We start from the raw sequence: 20195 nt of genomic DNA on the forward strand, positions 1-20195 counted from the left end.
AATAAACAATCATAATCCAGTCACCTAGTCACAATATAATTCCCTGCGTTATGTAACTAATTACCAAATAATTACTGATAATTCAACGCAAATAAATTAGTGGAGACATATTAAGTTTGGTTCCCCTTTAGGCAGACAACAACATATTAGTGAGTCCACACCTCGGCCACACCTCCCCAGTCAGACCTCACCCGCCAGACTTCCTCCCCCCGCCTGACCACCCCCCCGCCAGACCTCCCCCGCCTGACCTCCCCCGCCAGACCTTCCCCGCCAGACCTCCCCCACCTGACCTTCCCCGCCAAACCTCCCTGCTAGACCTCCCCTCAGACCTCCCCCGCCAGACCTCCCCCGCCTGACCTTCCCCGCCAAACCTCCCCCACTAGACCTCCCCACCAAACCTCCCCCAAACCTTCCCCGCCAAACCCTCCCCCCGCTAGACCTCCCCTCGCCAGACCTCCCTCGCCAGACCTCCCCCGCCAGACCACCCTTTTGACGTCCTCAGCAACCATCACAATTCACACGAGATTGCTGGTTGCTGGTTGTTAAATCGCGTTGCTCACTTAACAACCAGCAACTAAACCAACCAATCGTGGCGCTACAAGTGGCTGTATCTTCGTCAATGAACCAATTATGTTACAAATCTTTTCCTGTTATATCTTGCCTCGATTTCCATGCCTTATCTTCTTCCTTTCATCTCTTGGTTCCTTTTATTGCCTTCCCACGGATTTTTTCCTCTTATGGTCGATTTTATTTCACTCATTATCTTTGTGTTCTTATCTCCCGATTTGCTTCCATAGTCTCAGACACATTACCTTCATTTCATCCATCTACCTGCCCCATTACCTTCATTTCATCCATCTACCTGCCCCATTACCTTCATTTCATCCATCTACCTGCCCCATTACCTTCATTTCATCCATCTACCTGCCCATTACCTTCATTTCATCCATCTACCTGCCCTATTATCATTTCATCCATCTACCTACCCTACCTTCATTTCATCCATCTACCTGCCCCATTACCTTCATTTCATCCATCTACCTGCCCCATTACCTTTCTTCATCCATCTCTCTATTACCTCATTTCATCCATCTACCTGCCCCATTACCTTCATTTCATCCATCTACCTGCCCCATTACCTTCATTTCAATCTCATCCACCTGCCAACCATCATACCATTACCTCATTTCATCCATCTACCTGCCCCATTACCTTCATTTCATCCATCTACCTGCCCCATTACCTTCATTTCATCCATCTACCTGCCCCATTACCTTCATTTCATCCATCTACCTGCCCCATTACCTTCATTTCATCCATCTACCTGCCCCATTACCTTCATTTCATCCAACTACCTGCCCCATTACCTTCATTTCATCCATCTACCTGCCCCATGATTAACTGTGCCCATTACCCGTCTACTAACCCCATTACTTTAAGTCCCAGTCATCTGCCTCCCGTCCCTGTGAGTCTGTCAACCTGGGCGGGAGTGACTGCAGTGTTAGGTCTTGCCCCGCAGTAAAACTACCAGACTACCTCCACCAGGGGTAAAATTGGCCACCTCACATCTTGGGGAGGCGATGACCGTGAAATTAAAGGACCAGGTTAATGAGTATCCCAATTCTGCCCTCCTCTCCCCCCTCCTCCTGATGGGACGTAAGAGACGAACAGCCACTCATAGACTCACTCACTCACATGAATATTTCCACAAAGACATGAAAATTTGCTCATAAACATGGGACACAAAGGAAGGAAACACTCACTGACACGGGGACACGTTCTCTCGACTGAATATGTCCATCTCCAGCGCCACCATGTCTGCCTACAACAGTTAACACACCTGTCACCATTCGTTATTGTTAGTTTTATAGTATTAATGTTAACACGAAACTACAGAACTCATTGTATTGCTGTGTTAGTGCGAAGTTACAGTAGTCGTACGCCCGGCAACGCTTATACGGTTTCAGAAGTGTAATAAAAACTCTCTCACTCTGTCGGTCAGTTAATCAGTCATGCAAGGCGAACATTATGTATTGCCGAGAATACTAAAGAGGAAACGGGTAGTGGATATTGTCTTGTTGTGGCATGAGATTAGTTTTTTAAAATGGGGTGACAGGGAGACAATGATAGATCACAGACCTTACTTAAACAGCTAAAACAGTCACTAGATATCCCCAAATTTGTCTGAAAAGTGAGAAGTTATGATCACAGGTTGGTGGATGGATGTAGTGTATATACATGACTCTATACGGGTTTAAGTTAGTTGTAGATGGTCCCTGGTAAGAAACAGAGACAGGATAGGAGACAATACAAGACCGTAGGCACTCCAGTAGACACAAAGTGATCTATCTACAATACCATGGATGCCGCAGCGAGGTAGGAGAGAAGAGGTCCAGGTTATGAGGGAATTAAGAAAGTTCTACGAAAGGAAAGCGAGGTAAAAAATGTCGATGGCCCAACTTTTCTGAAAGCTTTCGAGACAATAAGGAAAAAATCATTAAAGTTCACGAGAGAGAGAGAGAGAGAGAGAGAGAGAGAGAGAGAGAGAGAGAGAGAAAACTTCACTGTGAAACGGGCAGGAAGAAACGAACCCAGTGTGTGCATGTGTGTCGGAGATTGACTCGCAATGTTCAACGTGATGGAGGAGAATTTTGTTTACGTCAGCACCATTAACCTGGAGGGTAACTGAGGTACAGTTTCGTTCAGAAGTTCGTGGTACACTGGCGGTGAAGGGTGCATAGTCTGTTGTACCCTTCCTGGACGACAGGTCACTACGCAGACCCTCCCACCGACACACACACTGGAACTGGCAACGGAGCAGTGTGATTCGAACTAATACGCATAAAAAAAGAGACTGGAAGGATATTAATGTGAATATCAGCCAACGTTACTGCTGATGGATGATGAAGATGTGTTAATATCTTGTTTACGAGAGCAGAAATCTATAGTGAAAAGAGTATCCATTCGAATACCAAAACACAAAAGTTAAATTTTCCTGAAACTTTGATATGCAAGAGACAAAGTATATATTTGTATCCAATGCCCCCCCCCCCCCTCCACTAAATTCACCATTAAGTTGTTTTATGTCATATTTTCATTTTTAGTTGATTTTTTTTAGTTAGGTTAGGTTAGGTTAGGTTAGGGAGACATCCATTGTTTGAACTAGACTCAACAGGAAATTGATCACTGGCTGCGTCAACTAGGAAAAAAAACATCCTTGAGTGAGTGAGTCAGGTGAAGTAACACAGCCACAGCTAAAACAAGACGGTGGTAGATATAAAATGTCCCTTTTGAGTATATCAACCCGTCCCCACCTCTACTGACCTAACTAATAATGGTGTTTACAAGAGAGGGATATAATATTTCAACAGATTTGGTATTAATGTAAAAAAAATAATCAATTCTAGTTCACTCTTGTGTTTTTAGATACCAGAGAAGATTTATTAAATACCTGTACAACAAAGAGATGCCCTTACCTGTTACCTGAAGTGGGGCGGAAACTCACCTTGAAAAAAAAAGAAAAAAGAATATTAACTTCTTGGTGGACGCCGGGTATGAGGGCGGCGCCGGACACTATTATAACGGGAGTAAGAGGGATAAAACAGTGCTATGCCCGATTCAATATCTTTTATTGGTCGTCATTTATCTGTCTATTACGTGATTGGTTGTCTATTATATCCTGTATCTATCACTCGATTGGTCATCTTTTTAAGCCTGTCACCCTATTGGTCAACTCTTCATGTCCCTATCACCCTATTGGTCGTCTATTCAAATATCTATCACCCTATTGGTCATCTTCTACACATCTATCACGTCATTGGTCATCGTAGGAGACAAAAGTAAGTGCAGTACAATCTTAACTTCTGACTTGGGTGCTCTATAATACAAGCCAAGTTGGTCCGGACGCCAGAAACACGACTGTCAAGATGATGGGTAGTGAGGGTGGACAGACCCTTCCCCGTCTCCCCAAGAGGCCGTAACTCCGGAGAACAATGATAGAAAATACTAATTATCGAACTCGTCTAAGATCTTGTTGTGCTATATCCGCGTACCAAGTTTAGTTAATATCCGTTGTTATTTGTTCGAGTTATCGTGTGGACAACTCCCGGACGGACGGACGAACGGACAGACGGGAATTTATAACCAAGTTAGCCTTCTCGGGACGGTGCGGGTATAAGAAGGGATATGGCACGAATGGCAACTTTCAGACACTGGCAAAGTCACAAGAGATAGTTTTCAGAAAGTTTGAGGCCATGAAGATAAGTTTATGAAGAGAGAGAGAGAGAGAGAGAGAGAGAGAGAGACACATAACACCCCCCTTCCTCCCTCCATTTCCCAGTACGGTACACACAAAAGTCTTCATAACATTTATTTCCGTCGTAAACAATGTTGTTAAAGCTCCAGCTTATACCAGGAAACACATGATTATCCTCTAAATCCTCCACAACCCATTACTGTGTGTCGGGCTCCTAGGGGGGTGGGGGTCTGGCTGGGGGGTCTGGAGGGGTCTTGGAGGTATGGAAGGGGGTCAGGGGGGAGCACAAGACTACAAGTAAGGTAAAGCTTGTAGAGGGACGTATAGATTGTTTTTGTGGTTCTTTCTGCTGGTGAGACAAGCTGTGAAACTTGTAGACTGGGAGGAACGTGAGATGTGGTTGTGAAACTTGTCCAGGATAAACATGGGATGGTAATGAAACTTGTCCAGTGAAACTCTTACCCCCGAGTGAAACGTAGAGGGAAAGGGAGGAAACAAGAGGTAAAAAACGTGAAGGAAAAAAATGGTGCCAAGACGAGCGAGGCTGACAGCACGTTGGCAGGCAACTTGTAATATGGCTGAATTAATGTCTCCTTATAACTGTCTACCATGTAACCTGTATCTCCATCTAACCTGTAACTCCGTCAAACCTAACCTAACCTAACCTAACCTGTAACTCCGTCTAACCTAACCTAACCTAACCTAACTTAACCTGCAAATATGTAAGAGGATTCCAACACAAATCAGAATTATTTTAACTCTTGTCAAACTTAAAGTCTAAAGTTTACAAGAACAGTAAATAAAGTACATTCATTTAGTCTAGACTACCCCTTGGAGGTACAACTAAACAAAGTCTGGGCAGAACACATTGCCCTGTACCTACTGTACACATTGTATTGTGACCAAGGTGGAATGCTGGTACAGTAGTTTTTATTTAATGTTCATAAAAAAATAAAACCTCCTGGTGAAACAATATTGTCTTAAGAAAGTGTTGCATTAAAAGTTCTGTTTACTTTTATAAAGAAATATACCTGTACTGTACAGTATTTACAGAGAGGTTGGTAACACTGTTCTACTTAAGAAAATCTTGGCAACAGTTTTCATGTTAATATTTTGATGGAGTGTGAATTATTGATGTGAACTTAAGGCGACAACTATAAAGGTGATTGGCAAGTTTAACTGTTGAGACTCAGTTATTAAGTGAACATCTGCCTCAACCTTCTGTTATGTAAACAAAAAACAAATGTTTACCTTGCGTGTGTTAGGATGCGGCAGTCCCTTTATCTTCCACCATCTTGCTTGTCTTGTTTGCATCTTGAGGTGACATAAGTGACACTCATCTGTGTTGACTACACCTACCCTGTAAATGTGTGTTAGTAGAACTGAACCCTAAGGTGAACATTTAACAAGCCTTGGTATGTCTCAACACCTGAAGTTGGCACCGTTATAAGTTTCCAGCACTGGCGGGGCAGGTGTTAGTACACTACAGAGAACATCTAGTATCCTCCCCTGACACATCAAGGCTCACCGGTCAACAAATCACAAATATGTGGTTTATGGACCTGCAATAAACACACTGCAATGTTACGTTAATCAGTTAAGTGGTAAACTTGTACTTACCTTAACCCTTTGGTACGAGCATCTCAGTCTTTGGTGCCACAGATAACTGTACTGTACTGTACTGTACTGTACTGTACTGTACTGTACTTGTACTTACCTTAACCCTTTGGTACGAGCATCTCAGTCTTTGGTGCCACAGATAACTGTACTGTACTGTACTGTACTGTACTGTACTGTACTGTACTGTACTGTACTGTACTGTACTGTACTGTACTGTGCTGTGCTGTGCTGTACTGTACTGTACTGTACTGTACTGTACTGTACTGTACTGTACTGTGCTGTACTGTGCTGTGCTGTACTGTACTGTACTGTACTGTACTGTACTGTACTGTACTGTACTGTACTGTAGGGCGACACACGTCTTTATACTATGGCCGTTTATTAATTCTTGACAGGTAATCACTTCTCACACTGTAAAACAAAACCATACAGTATTAGCTGCAGAATTGATCTGTGTTTTATCAATAAAATATATATATTGTCGGTAAAACAATGTTTAAGAAAATAATTATTTCCCTGTGATAGGCTGCCATACCCGGCCTACTTATATAGTACAAACTTAAGGCTGAACTAAACCAAATATTACTAAGATGTATACATGGTTGTCGTTAATGGTGAAGTCACATGTATACATGGTTGTCGTTAATGGTGAAGTCAGATGTATACATGGTTGTCGTTAATGGTGAAGTCAGATGTATACATGGTTGTCGTTAATGGTAAAGTCAGATGTATACATGGTTGTCGTTAATGGTGAAGTCAGATGTACATTTTCCCTTGGTGTATTTATTTAAATGTGTGTGTGGAGAGAGAGAGAGAGAGAGAGAGAGAGAGGAAACCCGGCAGGATGTACAGTAATTAGAGACATAAAATAACGCCAGTAGATATAAAACAGGAGAGGAGAAAGTGAAGGTAAAAATGACACCGAAAAAAGGATGAAATCAGGAAACGAACAAAGGAAGAGGAAAAAATGATAATAATGAGGAAATATACAAAAATAAGGGATAACGTGCTAAACAGATAAAGTTCTAAATACAGTGATAAAAATAACTGACAGATAAGAAAAGGGAAGGCAGGAAAACATGATAAATAGATAAGATAATGAATTGAATAATAAGAGAATGGAAGAAAAGTTGATAAATAGTGAAGAAACAAATGATGAGACGAAGACGTAATATGGACAAGTTTTAAAGGCGTACATGGTGATATACGTACATGGTGACACACACACCCACACACACACAGAGGCCCCCGGGGGTAGAGAATCAACAGGAAAACTGGACAAGAAAAATCCAGAAATACGAGCTGAAAAGATCAGTGCTGATGGCCGAAGGAGGAAGAGAGGGAGAGAGGGAACGGGTGGGTAGTGGAGGAGAGTAATGATGGAGTGTGGTGGTGGAAGGGTGAGGGAGAGGCAGGGTGGGAGTGAGGGAGAGTGATGGTGGAGTAGTGGTGGAGGGGTGAGGGAGAGGCAGGCAGGGTGGGGTGAGGGAGGGAGAGGCAGGGGAGGGAGGGAGAGGTGGTGGGAGTGAGGGAGAGTGATGGTGGATAGTGGTGGTGGTGGGAGGGGGGGTGAGGGAGAGTGATGGTGGAGGGTGGTGGAGGGGTGAGGGAGAGGCAGGGGGGGAGAGGGAGAGGACAGGAGGAGGGGTGAGGGTGAGGGAGAGGCAGGGTGGGAGTGAAGGAGAGTGATGGTGGAGTAGTGGTGGTGGTGGAGGTGAGGGAGAGGCAGGTGGGGAGTGAAGGAGAGGATGGCGGGGAGAAAAGGGTGAGGGGGTGGAGGGAGAGGCAGGGTGGGAGCAGGAGGGGAGAGTGGACAGGGAGAGGGGTGGAGGGGTGAGGGAGAGTGAGGGTTGGTGAGGGTGGAGTGGTGGTGAGGGAGGAGGGTGGGAGGAGGGAAGGGAAGGAAAAATAAGCATGTGGATAATGAAGGAGAGTAATGATGGAGAGTTGTGGAGGAGGAGTAGAGGGAGGAGAGATAAATGAGGAATACTGGTTAGTGTAGAATAAACGTGAAGTGATAAAGATGGTGAGAGAGAGAGAGAGAGAGAGAGAGAGAGAGAGAGAGAGAGAGAGAGAGAGAGAGAGAGAGAGAGAGAGAGAGAGAGATAATGGCATGTAAATGGGGAGTGTTGGAGGAGGTATGGTGGGGAGGAGAGGTAACCCTGGGCTACAAGAAGAAGAAGAACAAGAAGAAGAACAACAACAAGAAGAACAACAACAAGAAGAACAACAACAAGAAGAACAAGAAGAAGAACAAGAGCGCGTGTAGGCAGCCCAACACAACTTTCTTCGACACACTAACACGCGGAGCTCAATTTATCCTCCCTAGATTCACTCCCTGCCTTCTACACGCCACCCCCACCCTGGCCTCTACACGCCTTCCATCTACACGCCTCCCCTACCCTGGCCTCTACACGCCTTCCATCTACACGCCTCCCCCTGTTCTATACACGCCACCCATGCCTTCTACACTAGACCCGACCATCCATACTCCGGCCATGCCTTCTACACGCCTTCCCCTTCCATCTACACGCCTGTCATGCCTTCTCACACGCCTTCTTCCATCTAAACGCCTCACGCCTCTACACGCCTTCCCCTTCCATTCACACGCCTGTCATGCCTTCTACACGCCTTCCCGTACCATCTACACATCTCACGCCTTCTACACGCCTCTTCCCCTTCCATCTACACGCCTGTCATGCCTTCACACGCCTTCCCCTTCCATCTACACGCCCGTCATGCCTTCACACGCCTCTCCCCTTCCATTCACATCGCCTCATGTCAATGCCTTTCCCCAGTCCTCCCCACGCCCCTTCGTCCCCCGCACACCACCCACTATAGCTCTCTAGGATGCCGAGTCCTCAGCCTCACCTTCCGCAGTACACCCCATCTCACCGGTGGGCCAAAGGGGTTAACATTATGAGGGGGGGGGAGGAGATCAGTGATAATGGCAGTGTGTTATTGTGGTGGCTGGGTGTAGTGGGGGAGACTGTGTGTATGTGGACAGGTGAAAGTTTGGCCCAGTGTTGTGATGTGGTGTGTGTGTGTGTGTGTGTGTGTGTGTGTGTGTGTGTGTGTGTGATTGTTTACGTACATCAGTTACTTTAAGACCACTACCCCTAAATAATTCTACACCAATGTACACAAAACCTAAACAACAACAAAGAACTGTCCTTCACATAACACAACCTCCATTAAGTAACGTCAACACAGTTACTAATCACCTCTAATGGAAACGAATTCAACTCACATTCTCCCTAGCAACCACGACAGCTCAGACAAGTGGATCGGTTGCTAAGGTGATAATGTATGCAGCAACAAAACCTTTTAGTCTGTATGGCGGTAATATAACCTGTGTACACTTCAGGTTATGTAAATATTAAAAGCGTAAAGATATGATATCAATGTTTGTTTGGCTAGGTTAAGTTCACGGGTAAACAGAATGCACGAACACTATATTTGACAGGTCCAACAGGTGTAAGTGCTGGTCCAACAGGTGTAAGTGCTGGTCCAACAGGTGTAAGTGCTGGTGCTGGTGAGTGGCAGTAGCAGGTATGAATCTACTATCACACATTATGACCACTTAACATGTATGGTATAATACGAACACCTGACACACACACACACACTTAGCCTCTGAGTATGTTTAACGGACAGGTATGATGCCGACACACAACATGCATACTTTAGGCTCCTGGACGTGTGAATATTACAGGAATTAGAGTACAGTTACATCAACCTCAAGTGTGACGTATATTTGTTTATTTTTTCTAAACAAGAATAATTGAAACTTCTCACCCAAGTTATATGTCTCATCGGAAGAGGGGAGGGGAGGGGGGAGGGGAGGTGGAGGGAGATATTAACCATCTTCCTGTCGTAAAGTTTAGAGTGAGTCAGTTTTAGATACTTTCTCTCCCATCTCCAGTTATAGGTATTCATCTGACTTAAGAATCTTTCAAAAACTATCATTGTGTTGTAACTTGAATGAGTTAAGACACATTCTCACATATCCAGTTACGGGGAAAGTTTGACGTAAGAATCTCCGAGACACAATCTTGGTGTGGTAACAAGCGTGCACAGTTAAGGTGGCCAGAAAAAGGTATGAGATAGTAAAGGCGTGAGTAGGCTTTGTCCAAGGCTTAACAAGTGGCATCATCAAGTTTCACAATATTAAGGAGAGAAATCTCAATAGTTTCACTGATATTATCCGTGTGAACGTCTGGGGAGGTGTGTGTGGGCGGCGTGGGTGGGTGGGTGGGGTGTGGTTGGGTGGGGTGTGGATGGGTGGGTGGTGTACGGATATGGGGGGGGTACAGGTGTAGTCTTGAATAGTATGGACGTGGGTTGGTATGGACGTGGGTTGGTATGGACGTGGGTTGGTATGGACGTGAGTTGGTATGGACGTGGGTTGATATGGACATGGGCGGTGCACAGGCATGGGTAACACATGTTTCTTGGGTGACATGAACGTGGGTTTTCGTGGGCGTGGGCGTCTTGTGGGCGTAGGAGAGAACCATCCCAACACCCATCACCCACGTCTACCAGAACACAATATCGAGCACTTCAAGAACACTTCACCGAGACCAGAGGACACGAGGGGGGCAGACTTAAGACGTCTTAAAGGACTTGAAGGCGTGAGGAAGGAGGAGGAAGGGGAGGAGGTGCCAAAGAAAGGGAGAGGAATAGGTGAATAAAGGAGAGAATACGGAAAGAGGAAAGAGGAGGAGAGGAAGAGTGAAGATAGGTGGAGACGAAGGACAGAAGAGAGAGAGAGAGAGAGAGAGAGAGAGAGAGAGAGAGAGAGAGAGAGATGTGAGAAAGGGAGAAAGGAGAGACAAAGGAAAGCCTGGGAAAGAGAGATAAGAGAAAGAGTGACTGCTCAGGGTGTTCCTGATTTTTGCCTGTCAACTGCACTGGTGGAAAGAGAATACACCTCACAGGCCACTTACGTACACTGACCCTGTATATCACGTACACACATCCTACACATAACGTTCTCACACTGACCCTGCATATCACGCACACACATCCTGCACAATCACGTACACACAGCTCTGGCAATCACGTACACAACATCCCACATCACGTACACTGGACCCTGCACACACATCCTACATCACGCACACTGACCCTGCATATCACGTACACACATCCCACAATCACGCACACACAGTCTACAAATCACGTACACACATCCCACATCACGTACACTGACCCTGTATATCACGGACAAACATCCTACATCACGTACACTGACCCTGCATATCACGTACACACATCCTACAATCACGTACACACAATCTACAATCACGTACACACATCCTACATCACGCACACTGACCCTGCATATCACGTGCACACATCCTACATCAAGTACACATCCTACAATCACGTACACACAATCTACAATCACGTACACACATCCTACAACATGAACACATATTCTACGTCAGGTGTAGCATGTAATTCTGCTGGAAGTTCAGGTGAGCTTGTTGTAAAACCTGGACCTTCTGTACCACACACACACACACACACACACACACACACACACACACACACACACACACACACACACACACACACACACACACACACACATGCACACACACACACACACACACACACACACACACACACACACACACACACACACACATCCAGACCTGGTGCTGACGGCTTGTTTGTAATCCCTTCCCATATTAACAGGGTACGCGGGAGGGAGAAGGGAGGGAATGTGAGGGAAGGGAGGGAAGTAGGAGGGGAAACAAAGGATGGGAAGAAGAGGGAGAGGAGGGGAGAGTGGAGGGGGAAGGGAGAACAAGGATGGAATGTAGGGGAGATGAGTGAGGGGGAGGGAATGGAGGAATAAGTGGGAGGTGAAGGGAAGTGGAGTTAGGAGGGAGAAGGGAGGAGAAAGGCGAGAGGAGAAAGAAGAGACTAGAGAGGAAGAGAGGAAAGGGCGAGAGGAGTGAAGAAGAGAAGGGAAATGAGGAAGGAGAGGGAAGGGAGAAAGGAGAGGGAAGAAAGGAAGGAGAGGGAGGAGGAATGAGAGGGAAGGGAAGTAGAAAGAGAAGGTAGGGAGAGTACCGCCCCCTTGGAACATGTTTATGCATGGGAGGGAGCCATCTTGACGCATCTGGCTAGACAGCGCCCGTCAGCCAGGCCATTTGGTTAGGGAAGCACCACGTTGAGTCTCTAAACCAGGCTATACGAACTAATCAAACCTAAACTAACCTAAATTAACCTAACTTAACCTAGGATGGTTATGTTATGTTATGTTATGTTGGACCGGGCTGGGCTATGCTGGGTTGGGTTGGGTTGGGTTGGGTTGGGTTGGGTTGGGTTGGGTTGGGTTGGGTTGGGTTGGTTGGGTTGGGTTGGGTTGGGTTGGGTTGGGTTGGGTTAGGTTGGGCTGGGTTGGGCTGGGTTGGGTTGGGCTGGGTTGGGTTGGGTTGGGTTGGGTTTGGGTCGGTTGGGCTGGGCTGGGTCGGGCTGGGCTGGGCTGGGCTGGAGTTGGGTTGGGTTGGGTTGGGTTGGGTTGGGTTGGGTTGGGTTGGGTTGGGTTGGGTTGGGTTGGGTTGGGTTGGGTTGGGTTGTGGGCTGGGTTGGGCTGGGTTGGTTGGGTGTTGTTGGTGTGGTCGGTTGGGCTGGGCTGGGTCGGGCTGGGCTGGGCTGGGTTGGTTGGTTGGGTTGGTTGGGTTGGTTGGTGGGTTGGGTTGGGTTGGTTGGGTTGGGTTGGGTTGGGTTGGTTGGGTTGGGTTGGTTGGTTGGGTCTGGGTTGGGCTGGGCTGGGTTGGGCTGGGCTGGGCTGGGTCGGGCTGGGTTGGGCTGGGCTGGGCTGGGTTGGGTTGGGTTGGGTTTTACTGTGATCTTGAAAGGTTATATCACAAACTTGTATACTTCTCCCTTATATGTATTTTTATTAAGCAACACAACGTCAGACGCTGCAGCCAATCACAGCGTGGATGACAGTCGCTCTTTAGCCTCTCCTGCCTCCTTCAGTACCTCACCCAACTCTCCTTGTCATTAATACACAGGATCGTGACTATTGCCTAATGAGCGTATATCACACACACACACACACACACACACACACACACACACACACACACACACACACACACACACACACACACACACACACACACACACACACACACACACACACACACACACAGGGATCAGCTCTACACCCTAAAATACAGTTGCATTTGCTTAGGAAGTTTATTAGGTATAAGACATGTCCCAGTAGACAGTGTCATTGCTTGAGCTTGCCAAGAGTTAGCTACTGGGGAGTAAAAATATATCCTAGTACAATTTCCTTAGTTTAGCTTATCAAAGTTAGCTGTTGGGTCCAAGGGAAGGAGAGGGAGGAGAGGGAGGGTGGGGGCTATGCTGAGGAAAAGACACTTGGGAGGAGGGGAGGGAGAGGAGGGGGCTATGCTGAGGAAAGACACTAGGAGGGAGGGAGGAGAGGGTTTGATTTTGCGCTTGCAGAGCTACTTTGTGCACCCACACTCATCCTGTGAGCAGTGGCGCAAGGATACAAGTAGGGTTTACAAGGGGTCATAATAATTAGCCCCGGTTGTCAGGATGAGAGGGTGCGAGGGGTGGGCTGAGGAAGGATAGGAGGAGGGAGGAGGGAGAGGGGGTGAGGGGTGGGCTGAGGAAAGACACTTGGAGGAGGGGAGGAGAGGAGGGTGAGGGCTATGCTGAGGAAAGACAGTAGGAGGAGGAGGGAGGGAGGGAGAGAGGGGATGAGGGGTGGGCTGAGGAAAGACACTTGGAGGAGGGAGGAGGGAGAGGGGGGTGAGGGGTGGGCTGAGGAAAGACACTAGGAACAGGGAGGAGGGGGTGAGGGGGTGGGCTGAGGAAAGACATTAGGAGGGAGGGAGGTAAGGAAGGTGAGGGGGCTATGCTGAGGAAAAGACACTAGGAGGGAGGGAGGAGGAGGGGGCTATGCTGAGGAAGACACTAGGAGGAGGGAGGAGGGAGAGAGAGGGGGTGAGGGGTGGGCTGAGGAAAGACACTAGGAACAGGGAGGGAGAGGGGGTGAGGGGTGGGCTGAGGAAAGACATTAGGAGGGAGGGAGGTAAGGAAAGTGAGGGCTATGCTGAGGAAGACATTAGGAACAGGGAGGAGAGGGGTGAGGGTGGGCTGAGGAAGGACACTAGGAGGAGGGTCGTGCAGGAGCCAACCACACGCTGAAATAACCAGCGGAAGGACGGTTTACTACACTACCACGCGGCCAGAGAAACCCACCAGGGAGAGCGGGGCGGGCGGGCTATCGAGTGTGTGTGTGTGTGTGTGTGTGTGTGTGTGTGTGTGTGTGTGTGTGTGTGTGTGTGTGTGTGTGTGTGTGTGTGTGTGTGTGTGTGTGTGTGTGTTCTCTAATAAACATAAACCAGCCACTGAAACCTCGAAATGGTATTTCCTCCTATAATATGCAGAGACCAATTACGAACTCATTAGGTTAATTTATTGTACTCGGGAGATTGACACCGTACTCAAAGAGGGTTGTCAAGGGTCTCAAGAGCTACATATCATACTCGAGGCTGGGATCGTACTCTCGACAACGTACTCGGGGGATTAGCAACACACTCAAGGCCTTGGCATCGTAATCAATGAGTTGTCTATGTACTCGAAGTTGGGCATCGTACGGTACTCTGAGGGTGGTGTAGTACTAAGGGGTCATCAAAATAGTCAGAATGTTAACTTCCCCGAGGCCGAAATCGTCCTTACGATACGGTGTGGCGTCCGAAATACCTCCACCAGAAACAACAACAACAACAACAACAACAACAATAATAATAATAATAATAATAATAATAATAATAAAATAATAATAATGTTTATCCAGTATAATCATCATACCAGTTTACAATTAGTTTGACACGTATAATAACTAAGCAGGCATATATTTCAGTATGTATATAGACAGTACAGGTATACGGTATACATAGACCGCGGAGGTATACAGTTTCCAATATATACCTAGACAGTACAGGTATACGGTATACAGAGACCGCGGAGGTATACAGTTTCCAATATATACCTAGACAGTACAGGTATACGGTATACATAGACCGCAGGTACTGGTTTCCAATATATACCTAGACAGTACAGGTACGGTATACAGAGACCGCGGAGGTATACAGTTTCCAATATATACCTAGACAGTGCAGGTATACGGTATACAGAGACCGAGGTATACAGTTTCAATATATACCTACAGTAGACAGTACAGGTATACGGTATACATAGACCGAGGTATACAGTTTCAATATATACCTACGAGACAGTACAGGTATACGGTATACAGAACCGAGGTATACAGTTTCAATATATACCTAGACAGTACAGGTATACGGTATACATAGACCGCAGTATACAGTTTCCAATATATACCTAGACAGTACAGGTATACGGTATACATAGACCGCGGAGGTATACAGTTTCCAATATATACCTAGACAGTACAGGTATACAACAAAAGTAAACAGTAAGGTAATTTAACCTAACAATTCACCAACCATCAAGGATTTTATTTATTTATCTATTATAATTTATTCTGTGATGGACTAAAAATTTCACAAGTCAACTAAGGCGTCTATGGCTTGGGTCTGACGTCCCACATATCACAGACAGGTTGAGATGGACAGGTATATGTCTCTCTATGGTCAGACATATTAGACAGGTTGTTAAAGCAGAGTGTTAGTGTAATTCTAATATAATTTGAGTTCATTAGTTGAGTCAAAGTGTTTTATGGTTTCTTCAGATACGAGAAATATTCATAGTAAAGAACTTATGAGAATCTGGAACCCGAGTCAATATATCTTTAAGTCAAGTTCAGCCTCACAAAGGAGTCACAAGTGGTTCTAAGACACTTTATTTGGAGGGTCTCGGACACCTTCATAACACAATAACACTGATTCTCACGTCGGGGAAAAAAACAAAACAAATGTATATAAATTTTTCCGCTGAACTTAAGTCAATGTCGAGAAATGCCCGCGGCTCTCTCTCTGTGTGCGTGTGTGTGTGTGTGTGTGTGTGTGTGTGTGTGTGTGTGTGTGTGTGTTTTCGAACAAGGCTTTTCACAGATGAATTCCTCACGTAATAATCAGGGACTCCATCTGGTAGTAGAGAAGTTGGATTTTCAGCTAATCTAAAATGATAACCAACCTTCCCCCTGTTCCCTACTACCCTCCTCTCCTTCCCGACACCTCCTCTCCTAACCCCCACCCCTCCTCTCTAACCCCCCACCCCTTCCTCCCTAACCCCCCACCCTCCTCTCCTAACCTACACCCCCCTCCTCTCTAACCCCCACCCCTCCTCTCCCTAACCCCACCCTCCTCTCCTAACCCCTCACCCCTCCTCTCCTAACCCCACCTCTCTCCAACCCCCACCCCCTCCTCCTAACCCCCACCCTCCTCTCCTAACCCCCACCCCTCTCTCCTAACCTCCCACCCTCCTCTCCTAACCCCACCTCCTCCTCTCAACCCCCCCCACCCTCCTCTCCTAACCCCCACCCTCCTCTCTAACCCCTCACCCCTTCTCCCTAACCCCTTCCTCTGCTAACCCCCCACCCCCTCTCCTAACCCCCCCTTCTACCCCCTCCTCTCTAACCCCCACCCCCCCTCTCCTCCCTAACCACCTCCTCCTCTCCCAACCCCCCCACCCCCTCCTCTCCTAACCCCCCCACCTCCTCTCCTCACCCCCCACCTCCTCTCCCTAACCTCCCACCCCTCCTCTCCTAACCCCCACCCTCCTCCTAACCCCTACCCTCCTCTCCCCCCCACCCTCCTCTCCTAACCCCCACCTCCTCTCTAACCTCCCACCCTCCTCTCCTAACCCCCCCACCCCTCCTCTCCTAACCCCACCTCCTCTCCTATCCCACCTCCCTCTCCTAACCTCCCACCCCTCCTCTCCTAACCCCCACCCCCCTCCTCTCTAACCCCCACCCCTCCTTCCAACCCCCACCCCTCCTCTTCAACCCCCACCCCTCCAACCCCACCCCTCCTCTCCTAACCCCCCACCCTCCTTTCCCACCCCCCACCCCCTCCTTCCCCCCTCTCCACCCCCACCCCTCCTTCCTAACCCCCACCTCCTCTTCTAACCCCCCACCTCCTTTCTATCCCCCCACCCCTCCTTTTCTCACCCCCCCACACCCTCCTCTCCTAACCTCCCACCCCCCTCTCTCCTAACCCCCCACCCTCCTCCTAACCCCACACCCTCCTCCTAACCCCCCACCCCCTCCTTCCTAACCCACTCTCCTTCCCCACCCCTCTTCCTAACCCCCCCCCTCTCTTAACCCCCACCCTTCCTCCTCACCCCCACCCCTTCCTCTCCTAACCTCCCACCCCTCACCACCATCCCTGAGGTCATCTGAGACGCACTTACAACACGTCACGTTACGGAAACCGACTCGTAAAGTTTCAAGACATGCACCAAGTATAGCGTGTTTATTGTAACCTAAAGGGAGCAATAAGTGTTAAATGTTACTACTTTAGCGAGGACATTCAGGATTTCACCAGGACCAAGTATACCACGCCCTACCTCATCCGAACACAGCATAACCGAACACCCTACCTCATCCGAACACAGCATAACCGAACACCCTACCTCGTCCGAACACAGCATAACCGAACACCCTACCTCATCCGAACACAGCATAACCGAACACCCTACCTCGTCCGAACACAGCATAACCGAACACCCTACCTCATCCGAACATAGCCTAACCAAACACCAAAAACATACCAATACGAACACCACGTCCCAAACAGTAACACAATAAGCAATAAGTGACAAAAAAAGGAAGCTGTCAATCTCAAAAGAGGTGAGAGACGTCAACAAAGGGTAAAGGGGAAGGGAGGTTGAGGGTGGGGGGTTGAGGGTGGGGGTTGAGGGGTGGTGGGGTGGAGGAGGTAGAAGGGGTTGAGGGTGTGGGGGTTGAGGGTGGTGGGGTGGAGGAGGGTAGAAGGGTTTGAGGGTGGTGGAGGGAAAAGGGTGGAGGATGGTGAGTGGTGGAGGTCTGAAGGTGGAGGGTGGTGGAAGAGGGTGTTGAAGGTACACGGTGGTGGACAGTTGAGGGTGGTAAGTGGCGGGAGTTGAGGGAGGAGGGGTGGAAGAGGGTGGTAGAGGTGGAAGATGGAAGAGGGTGTTGGAAGGTTTAGAGTGGTGGAGAGCTGAGGGTGGTGGAGAGTTGAGGGTGGTGGAGGATAGAGGCTAGAGGAGTAAGAGTGGTGGAGGTGGTTGTTGGTGAGTGGTGGAGGTTTGAGAGTGGCGTAGAATTGAGGGTGGCAGAGGGTGTTGGAGGGTGGTGGAGTGTGTTGGAGGGTGGTGGAGGATAAAGGCTAGAGGAGTAAGAGGTGGTGGAGGTGGTTGGTGGTGAGTGGTGGAGGTTTGAGTGGCGTAGAATTGAGGGTGTGAGGGTGTTGGAGGGTGGTGGAGAGTGTTGGAGGGTGGTGGAGGATAGAGGCTAGAGGAGTAAGAGTGGTGGAGGTGGTTGGTGGTGAGTGGTGGAGGTTTGAGTGGCATAGAATTGAGGGTGGCAGAGGGTGTTGGAGGGTGACAGAGAGTGTTGGAGGGTGGTGAAGAGTGTGATGTCGAGGTAACCTTTCCTCTCGGTGTGTTCAGGGCAAACGCAGACAGGTAAACAAGCAGTTCTTTTTATTACAGGAGAAACTGGGTCAGACTGCCTGTGTACCACGACCTGATGTATGTGTGTGTGTGTGTGTGTGAGTGGTGGTGTACGTGAAACCCTTTGCTGTACGTGAAATCTTTTGGTCTTTGAAAGCTTTTGATGTACAGTACTTGAAACCTTCTGGTGTACGTGAAACCTTCCGTGTGTAACCATGACCTGATGTGTGTGTGTGTGTGTGTGTGTGTGTATGTGTGATGGTGGTGGTGTCACAATTCGCGTCTGGGAGTTCAGTAAGCTCGAGTTCCTAATATTCATGGAATTTAAGATAAATACTTCAATTTTATTGTGAATATTTTCAAATCCGGTATAAATGCATTGTTAAGTGACATCATCATTTATTTCCGTATATAAAAGACTTCACAACATTTACAAAAACCATCTTGACACACAATTGTTCACATTACAAGAAAGAAAATAACTCAAAATAAAAGAAAAATTCACCTACAATACAAAAAAATAGTAAATCAAAGTAAAAAAAAAGTCAAGGTATAAAAAAATTAATCAAAGTATAAAAATAGTAAATCAACGTATAAAAAAAATAATAAAACTTTAAATACAGTAAAACTTCACATAAACAGATTTTACCATTAATTCCAAAATGAGGGAGACACGACATCATTACTAACAAAACAGTGAGTATTAAGCTAACTAGGCTTTTGGCGTCGAGTCGGGAGTTATCAGAGCGGCCTCCTTGTCAGCCAGAGAGCCAATTAACGCAGCCCGGGGAAGGTCAAGAGCGCCGTTAACCTAGTTGCTTCATAACTACTGAAATTTTTCCTTCCTGCGTTGACAAGCAGTGAGTTCAGTGTGTGGGGGTGTAGGGGGAAGGTGTGTGTGTGGGGGAGGTGTGTGGGGGGAGGTGTGGGGGGAGGTGTGTGTGGGGGAGGTGTGTGTGGGGGAGGTGTGTGTGTGGGGGAGGTGGGGGAGGGTGGGGGGGGAGGTGTGGGGGAGGTGTGTGGGGAGGTGTGTGTGGGGGAGGTGTGTGGGGGGAGGTGTGTGGGGAGGTGGAGGAGGTGGGGAGGTGGGGGAGGTGTGGGGGGAGGGGGGGGAGGTGTGGGTGGGGGGGCAGGTGGGGAAGGGGGGGAGGTGTGTGGGGGAGGTGTGTGGGGGGAGGTGGGGAGGTGGGGGGAGGTGTGGGGGGAGGGGGGAGGGGAGGGGGGAGGGAGGTATGGGGGAGGGGTATGGGGGAGGTGTATGGGGGGAGGTGTATGGGGAGAGGTGTGTGGGGGAGGTGGGAGGGGGAGGTGTGGGGTGTGTGGGGGTAGGTGTGGGGGAGGTGTGTGGGGAGGTGTGTATATGGGGAGGTGTGGGGAGGTGTGTGTGTGGGGGAGGTGTGGGGGAGGTGGGAGGGAGGTGGGAGGAGGTGTGTGGGGAGTGTGTGGGGAGTGTGTGGAGGGAGGTGTGTGTGTGTTTAAGGTAAGATTTGGCGAAGAGGGAAAGATTGTTTCTCTCTCTCTCTCTACACCGTATACATGTGTGTGTATGTGTTAGGCAAGTTATCAATGTGCATATATTCATATTTAAGTATGAATTCATGTGTCTGTATTTGTTTGTGTGTATTCGTTCTCGCGTTTGTGTTTGTTCATATGTTAGTATGTACTTAACTACCTGTAT

The 20195-nt window shown here is 48.0% G+C and overlaps 1 protein-coding gene across 5 annotated transcripts in view; it reads right to left on the bottom strand.

Moving 5' to 3' along the window:
* Window positions 1-6078, bottom strand: part of LOC121860364 (brain-specific angiogenesis inhibitor 1-associated protein 2-like) — a 169110-nt gene extending 163032 nt beyond the window's left edge. For 2 of the 5 annotated variants that reach the window (XM_042357472.1, XM_042357471.1), the window contains exons 1-2: window positions 5876-5963; window positions 5507-5615 (exon numbers count right to left, since the gene is read on the bottom strand). In XM_042357472.1, coding sequence (XP_042213406.1) covers window positions 5507-5569 — 63 coding nt within the window. In that variant the 5' untranslated portion in view covers window positions 5570-5615; window positions 5876-5963. The other 3 variants (XM_042357478.1, XM_042357474.1, XM_042357475.1) reach the window with 3 other exon arrangements.
* Between the last annotated feature and the right edge of the window lie 14117 nt (window positions 6079-20195).

Source organism: Homarus americanus, unplaced genomic scaffold (genome assembly GCF_018991925.1).
Source record: "Homarus americanus isolate GMGI-L3 unplaced genomic scaffold, GMGI_Hamer_2.0 scaffold26957, whole genome shotgun sequence".
Classification (NCBI taxonomy): Eukaryota; Metazoa; Arthropoda; class Malacostraca; order Decapoda; family Nephropidae; genus Homarus; species Homarus americanus.